Here is an 8,536-nt window from a genome sequence, read left to right as displayed (position 1 = left end):
TTATAAACATATATATAAAAAAAATTAAAAAAAAAGTTATTTTTCTTGCATCTAAAAGAAACACATGTAATAACAATTACACTTTTTACAGAGCTATCATACATTTGACCAGCATAAAACTGTTTCTGATAAGTCACGGCCAAAATTTAGAAACTACCTAAACCTTGGCTATTTTACAATTGTTATGTGTAGAAGATAGCTATTTAGCTGCCTAAATAATCATCATGAAAAGTCAAACTTAACTTCATAGTTTAATTAAACAAAAAAAAAAGATAGAGCAAGAGATATTTTAGCATAATTAGTATTACATTTCGTAACAAAGGGATGTTCTAAGCCAATAATGGTCATTCGGAGAAATGGCAGCGCTGAACAGATTTTCCGTAATGAATTAAAATACTCTGCAGAAATTTATAAATAAATTTCAACATTGAACTTAGATTTGTATAAACTTTAAAGGATAGGCTAGAACATAAATGGTAGCCATCCTCAGTTATGTGTTCTGCGTCAATATGTGTTCTGTCAAGGCCAAGAAGACTCGCACAAGCGTATATTTGCTATACAACTTCAAGAGCTATAGTAGAACAATCTCAAATGATTCACATAAAATTAATCAATTATGATTCGATTACCAACATATTAATAAGTGTAAATTTATTCAGCCAGCCTGGGGATTCTCTAGAGCCTTTATGTGCTTCTTGAAAGATGACGAAGCTTCTTCTCTGTCCTCTAATCTCCCCAATTTGTCAAATACAATGGCCTTCAGATAAAATGCTTCAGCTGCCAATTCGTGATACTGCCCATCCACAACAATCATCAAACCCTCTATTCAAAAACAGAAATTCTCTATTGAACAAGTAAAATAATAACAATAATAAAAAAGATAAGACTGTTTTACCTCCAGCACTTGAAGCTCTTCAGAAGCTTGACTCAGAGGATCCAGCACCAACTCGTGATCATCGTGAACTATTTTCGAGATATCCACCATAGAACAGTCATTATGTGGCTAAGAAATCACATAACGTGTACCTAAGAGAGAGACAGAGTATACCTGAGAAGTTTGGATCAGAAAGATAGCATTTGGCTTCCACAATATAGGCGCGAGCACGGAGCTCCAAACCACCGTGGCCGAGAATGGTGGGAAGAACGCCGTGAATGAGGGCCAAAGCCCTCTTTACATGGCTAGATCCAAGTGAGAGCCACAGTTCGGCCAGCGAAACTATGGCCGAAGCTCTGAGAAGATCCAAGTTGAACGACTGGCAAAATGAGAGGCTCGCCAACGCGTACGGAACGCCCAGAACAGCGTTTCCTGATCTCTGATTAAGCAAAAATACAAGGAAATGGAAATTTCTTTAAAGTAGAAAGTGACTAGATAATGAAAAATAAACAATTTCTTGGTTCCAACCAGTTAGGGATTTTGCATTTAGCTCACCAAGTTTTCATAAAGCTAGAATAAGATAAAGTTTGATCTTATATATTGGATGAAAGGTTGTACATGTGTTTACAAGCAGTGGAAGAGTTAAAATAAACCACAAAAAGCTTGAAGCTAATAGTGGAACATCTGTACTACCTTGTGTATTTCTGCAAGCAGTAGAAGAGTATTTGCATTTTCGACTTGCAGATTGAATTTGTAACACATGCAAAAAAGAGAGTGAGCGACCTCTGCTGCCTGCACAGAATGTTATTTAAATTTTAAAAACAAAATCGAAATCCTAAACTTAATCAAGGACAATAAGAACAAGCATTTTATTTACGCATATGTAGATTAAAATAAAATTCGTAAAAAAACAAATCGAACAAATTGCAATTAAAACAATGCAAATGAGGTCAGATAGCTGTATCTCCTGCAAGAAGTCAGTTAGCAGCAAACTAATTTGTACATACATGTGGAAGTTCCAAAATATTTGAGGCAAAATATGTAGATTCTTTACAATTTTCTCATTGTATGGATGTGTTAGAAAATAAAAATTTAAACAAAAAGCTAATCAAAAAATAAAGTTAAGGAACAAAAGGAAGGGCGGAGTACAGTAAATGAAATCCCACACAAATGTAAGTTCCATTGGCTTTAGGTTAAATCACTACATTCCAAAGAAAATTAAGTCCATCTTTTAGTTGTATATTTTCCACATAATTTTGCCTCAATTTTTTTTTTACTTCAATTTTTTTGCAATACAAGAGAAGAAAATGCTAAAGAGTTTCATATTTTTCATTTCATTTTCCGGGTTCAAAAGATAGCACAAGGTAAAGACTAAAATGCAATACAATTCAAACCTCGCTGAATTGGTTTGCTGCAAGCAATGTACGAGCACGGCGAAGACCTGCTTCGGTCTTAAGCTCCATGTCCACACCAGTTACAGATGAAGCGAGAATTCCGAGCTCGTCACACACTTGATGGGCAAGTTTCAGATGCCCTCTGTAATTTTATTATTTGAGGAGTTAAATTATGTATTGATTGATTTTTACAAATATCAATAAAGGAATGGAAAAGAAAAGAGAACAAAAGAATGAAATAGCATATATGAACTAGCCCCAATTACACAAAGATAGCAGACATGAATGTATGATATTACATATGTATGTTGGACATGAAATATGTCTTAAAACACAACATTGGTAGGAAAAATACCTATGCAAAGCACGCTCATGAAGCAGTTGTAGTTTGAGGACCAGGATTCGAGACTTTGAAACGGATAAAAACTTCTCCTCTGCTATTTTCAGAGCAGCAAAAGCCTCTACAAACAGAGAAAACTAGGTTGTAAAAAATGATAGGTTTCCATGTTTGAATGTATAATACAATATAGAGAAAGGGTGGATCGCTACTAGCAGAACAAGAAAATGGTAACTATAAAAAGAACTCATTTATATTTGAGAATAAGTACACAAATAGACTACAAGATAATAGCAAATTGCTGTTCTAAAGGTTTAAACCGAAAAGAGCAGCACCACTTTGAGAATATCCTACAAAAATCAGACCACAGATTAAGAGTAGCACCTTCTCTTAACAAGCTAAAAGCAAATGTTATCTGCTATGGTATTCAACTGATTATTAACTTCACGAACCTTGGAGTAAATTTAAAATGTGAAGCAGGTATAGTATGATTTACCATGTGTAGTACACTGGCGTACAAATCTAACTGAGGATAATTAAATATAAAATATTCATCATTGTTACAAGAGTAAAGATGCTAGTATGGCATGTAACCATTTAGACCAACCTTTGTATCCTTTAAAAACTGCCAGATGTTGAATAAGCTTCACATATGCTAATGATGCATCAGATGTGCTGCAATGATTCATTTACGAGCACCTCAATAAGTTAAAATGGAAGGTGGCAATATATAATGGAAAGGAAACAGTGCTAAAATGCTGTAATGATGTAAAATAATTACCTTGAAACATCATCAGCAAAACAAGTTGCATAAACAAGTGCATTTACTTGGGCTAGAGAGGCACTGATGTCATGCAAAAAGGGGAAAAGAAAAATAAAGAACCAAATTATCAACTTAAAATATCCCTTTAACGATGTAGTTCAAGCTCTAATAAAGAGTGATAACTGCAGTTTCATTAGTAAAAATTGTGGATAGGAATCTCACTATAGAAAAAGAAAGAACAAAGGTCCTTAATATTACCTGCCATATATCTCCCATGACGTCGCTCGTAGCAAGTACGACGAACCCACCAATTGCAACACCGACCTAGGAATTGAACTTAGTTGTGCGCAAAACTGGAACGAGTTATGAGTGCTTTCAGATCCGATATCTTGTGATAATACTTGTGAACCCATTGGCTTTTGCAAATTCTTAAGCCATTCCGTGCTAAAATGACCATCAGTCATTAGCGTTGTGTTTTCAGTTACAAATTCACTAATCAGTTGAGAACTTGATCTCAGCTCCTGCAAGAATGATTACATAGGAGTAACATTTATCAAATGGAGACAATGACTCTGAAATGCACATAGAACAATCATATTTTCCAAACTACCTTGCAAACATTAATTGGTGAAGTTCTTAGCTGGGTGGAGGCTTTGGGACCAAAAGACAGCAAAGGCCTCTGGACATGCTGTGAAGTATGATCATATAACAAGTCACTTTACCCATAAAGAAGAAAAAATAAAGTACAAGTGAAAGTAAATATTCAAATAATGTTCTTGCAGGATAAAAAAAAAGACTAGTATAGGAACTTGTGATACGAACAACAGTTTTAGTGAAAGAAATTCACAACTGCTCGTACCGTCAATTCAAATCTAGCCATGGCTAGATGATTGGAAGCCACAAGTCGTTTTAACTTCAAATTTTCTGCTCTCTTTAGAGAGCCTCTTAACAGTACAAACAACTGTTGCTGGATCGAGAATGAAACTCCTATGCTGGTAAGAGGTGAGTAGGATGATCCCAGAATACCAGTTGTACTTGAGATACCCGTTTCTGACAGCAAGTTGCAGATAGCAGCTAATGTGTATGCAAGGCAAACATCATTACTTTGCTGCATAAAATGAAAACACAGGTCTAAGAGCAGGAAAATTATGAAATGAGCAATCCTTCCTAATGATTCAAATACATATATTGACGCCGCCACCAGGATTATAAAAAAATATCAGTAAAATATAATAAAATTAGCCCAACAAGTACCGATTGAGATATATGAACTGCTTCAGTGAAAGCCTGAAAAGATATACAAAAACCACACACACGTAAACAATATAATCAAGCAGTTAATAAGGAACTGTTTAGGCTTAAGGTAAGGCACGACTACTTCCCCACCTCCAAAGCTTGCTTCGGGTGACCAAAGTGAAAATGCATCATTCCCAAGCACAACAAAGCAACTTCGTATCTTCCTAAATCATTGTAAGCAGAAGCCGGAGGAACTGAATCGACTCCTTCAATCCCTGCACTTTAGTCCCATTATTATTGGATCAGTTCATCTCTGGAAAATATCACTTATGTAAATCTTTTAAGAAACAAATGGTAAACAGGAGTTGGAACCAAATAGAAAAAGCAAACAGAAACCGAAGCAGCACAAGATTCGATGAGACACCAGAATAGTTGGATCCATCAAGGAGAAAAAAGGGACCTCTGCCTTAATCGTTTCTCATTTGACTGTTAATTTTTAAAATTACGGATAAAACAATTTAGGATGCAAAAATAGAAAGTCAATTCTTAATTTACCTGTAGTCAAAATAGCAATGAAGATTCTCCAGTGCAGCAAAGTAATCATCATGATGAACGCTATTTAAGTAACGCAAGAAGTGAACCTGCATCAGAGTCCAAGATAAATTGAAAAGAGAAAAAAGATGACAAAAGACCATTGACGATATACATTTGCGATTTAACTTACGCGATGTAGCTTAGGTGCAGATTTTTGCAACTGCCTTAGAACAAGTTCAAACGCATTATAAGAGAAAGAACCTCCATTCCTGCGACACTGTATCTTCAGATACTAAAATTCAAAATTTATAAAAAAGAGAATGAATATTTTATTTTAACCAAACAAACAAATTGATGCCTTGCCTTTCAATGGCATCAGCTTGTTCATGTAGAAACCCTTGAATCTGCCAGTTTGTTTGTAGATACATGGCACCAAAGTTATCGATATCCTGTAATGCATTTGTTGGTGGATGCAAATACTGACAAACTTCCTTACCCTTGTCACTAGGTTGCAATCTCGGGTTTGAAGGAACCTCAATATCTGTGAAATCCTATATTTTTGTTATGATCCTTCTCCATATTTTTAAACATTTCAGCCATATAATTCACACATCATGGGGGGAAAAGATGCTAAGACAGCTTCAATTAAGAGCACGTCAGATTCTCCTTTTACTGTTTCTCTCATGAAAGAACAGAATGACAAGTACCGTCTGTAAATGTAGTTTCACTCGTTAACAACACAAAATAATTAAGGTGGAGTCTATTTATTTCTAGAAATTAACATTATGCTACAAAATTTCAGGAGCAGGAAATTTTGTGTGGAACTATTTACTATCAAAATTATGATGCCGATGCGTAAACGGTTTCCAGAAAATATGGTATCCTGAATAAAAATGTAGTTCTCATCTCGTTTTATGAACATCTTAACTTTATGATAACGACTCCAGGATTTATACCTTCCACCAAACCAGAAAGCGCCAACGGTAAGTGGAGATGAAAAGATGCTTCCTCGTTGGCTCTTTCTCTCGCTTCTATCTCTTCGTCGACCTTTTCAAAGACTAAGTTTTCCAGGTCCATATTCTCATATTCTGATAGCTCCTCGGAATCATTACTAGAGTCATGCGGTGCTTCATAAGGAGGGCATAGTTCTTCTTTACAGTACGTCCCTATATTTGTCAAAAGATGGCACAGACCCTGCATTAAATTTTTGGCACCTTAAAATTAAATACATGAAAAGTATCGTCTTCTTTGAGATTAAAGAAAAAGCATTCAAATTTCTCCAATCAAGTTCCAACAAATTTTAGGATATAACAGTACACCAAACATAATCTTCTGCACCCAAGTGGATTTCTTTTATAATAAAAGAAATGTTATGCGAAACATTCCAAAAACCTTGTAAGAATACATAAATCAAAGGTAGACCTATATTAGGAATGAATCAGTTACGTATCAGCCATGAGTAAACTAAAGTTTGAGTGGTGGGAAAACGGCATAAGATTTTGATTCACAGGTTATTTTCTTCACTCTAGTTGCTTCCAATCAAGATACAGAGGGACAGCGAAATTTCATCAACACAGAATAAATTATCAAACATGAAAAACCAAACCTCAAAAGACAACATATTGAAAGCAAGTACACAACGTCGTAGAAACATTCCGAGACTGCTATTGGGGTCCAAAATGATCTGGTCATCTTCAATAACACCAGCTTCAGGACCCCCAAGAATCCCTGGAGACAAATTACCAGCGATCAAGTCAGTGAACTGAAACCAGAACTTATTATTCCAAACAAATATAGAGAGACAACAGACTCACCTCTCATTTCACCGAAGAAGTTGAACAGATCGTCGGGGGACGAAAGAGACGACAGTCGGCTCATCAAGTGATCCGTCAGCCAGTGGCTTAACAAGCCTCCGACTTCCCTCAATTGGCATAAGAGCTTGTCCAGTCTCGGCTCGAAGATATCATCACAAGACTACACGGCGAAAAAAGAGGTTCAATTATCCACAGCACATTAAGCCAGGAACAGCGAAATGAAGTACTGACCTTGGTGAGAGCGATAAGGAACAAGCCGAGGCGGTTGTGCTGAGCGACGGAGGAGAAAGGGAAGGGCACGGAGACTTGAGCCGGCGGGGCGTAGATTTGGAGGAGAATGCAGACGGAGACCTTGTGAGGCGTCACGGAAAAGCTTCCCGGCGGCTTCAGAAACGCCGCCATGGACGGAGCTCCGAGATCGCTTTCTGGTCGGAGAGAGTCGTTCTCTAGGGTTTAAGCGGGTTTGGGAACACGAAAATATTATTTCAAAAATATGACCGCGGAAAATTGAGTTCTCTTTTCTCGTATTGGTTCCTTTGATTATTATTACATTATTATAACAATAAAAAGAATAAAATAAAGGGGAAATAGCGATAAAAATAATCGAAGTTTGCTTTAACCGATATTTATATACTCATTATTTTTTTGGCAAAAATACCTCATGATACAAATTTAATTACACGTAAATACTTCCGCCGTTAAAATTTCTGCTTGAACTTAATGATGCGAGTAATTACGGTGCTACTAAATAGTAACATATGGTATTTTTGCCAAAAAAAAAAACAATGAGTATATAAATAATGTTTTATCTAAACATTGAATATTTGTGTCACTGTTTCCCCTAAAATAAAATAAAAAGGATCTTTTAGTAAGCAGTTTCAAAACCACCCTCTCAATTTCTTAGATTGCATTGCCCCGGATACTAATTTAAAAAACATTATTCATGGAGAGTATATATTAAAACATTATTCAAAAACTGATTATTGAGATCAAAATTATAATTTTCTGAAATTCAAGAAGGACATATACCCCTTAGTCCTTAGATGGTTACGCATTGGACATGGGTAAAGCTAAGTTTTGGGACATAGCTAATCGTGGACAACGGTGGCGCGCCTATATTGTTTAACGAAAAATGACATTTCCGTTAGACATAAGTCTGTCTTTCGAAGCTTAACGGTAATGGTATTACCGTTAAAGTTAATAAAAAATTTAATTTTCATTAATTTCTGATATCATAAATAAAAAATCAATTTTAAATGGGAAATGAAAGGGATTAAAATGATAAACTTTATTTAAAAATGGTAAAATATTATAATTCTACTCATGAATAGTCATGTTTTAGAAGTTTATGTCAAAATCATCAGCAATGTCAATGTTCACGAATGTTTATTGAGCATGGTCTCCATGTTGACACCAATCTTTGTAAATGGTCAATGTCTCGACCATTTCGGGTTTCAAATTTTGTCTTCGATCGTCAATTATGCAACTCGAGATACTAAATGCGGCTTCGGGCAAAACCGTTGAAACCGGGATTGAATATACATCTCGGGTCATTGTTGGACAATATTGAGAACATGTTTTCGT

At 35.7% G+C, this 8,536-nt stretch overlaps 1 protein-coding gene across 1 annotated transcript; it reads right to left on the bottom strand.

Annotated features, from left to right (window-relative positions):
- Positions 1-291: 291 nt before the first annotated feature.
- Positions 292-7,455, bottom strand: LOC149407206 (anaphase-promoting complex subunit). Its single transcript, XM_089612017.1, has 20 exons — positions 7,184-7,455; positions 6,953-7,112; positions 6,745-6,866; positions 6,095-6,332; positions 5,502-5,679; positions 5,329-5,407; positions 5,160-5,245; positions 4,755-4,884; positions 4,623-4,655; positions 4,228-4,476; positions 3,979-4,056; positions 3,627-3,889; positions 3,387-3,449; positions 3,213-3,280; positions 2,624-2,729; positions 2,269-2,410; positions 1,568-1,666; positions 1,049-1,313; positions 896-963; positions 292-793 (listed from the first exon to the last, which is right to left on the bottom strand). Exons 1-20 carry the CDS (start codon positions 7,352-7,354, stop codon positions 656-658), a joined length of 2,736 nt encoding a protein of 911 aa, XP_089468143.1. The 5' UTR covers positions 7,355-7,455; the 3' UTR covers positions 292-655.
- Positions 7,456-8,536: the final 1,081 nt, after the last annotated feature.

This window comes from Urtica dioica, chromosome 1, assembly GCF_054948205.1.
Source record: "Urtica dioica subsp. dioica isolate 48M chromosome 1, U.dioica_male_clone48M_v1_H2, whole genome shotgun sequence".
In the NCBI taxonomy this organism is placed as follows: Eukaryota; Viridiplantae; Streptophyta; class Magnoliopsida; order Rosales; family Urticaceae; genus Urtica; species Urtica dioica.
Note: the sequence above shows the minus strand (reverse complement) of the source record. Positions and strands in the feature narration are given on the sequence as shown.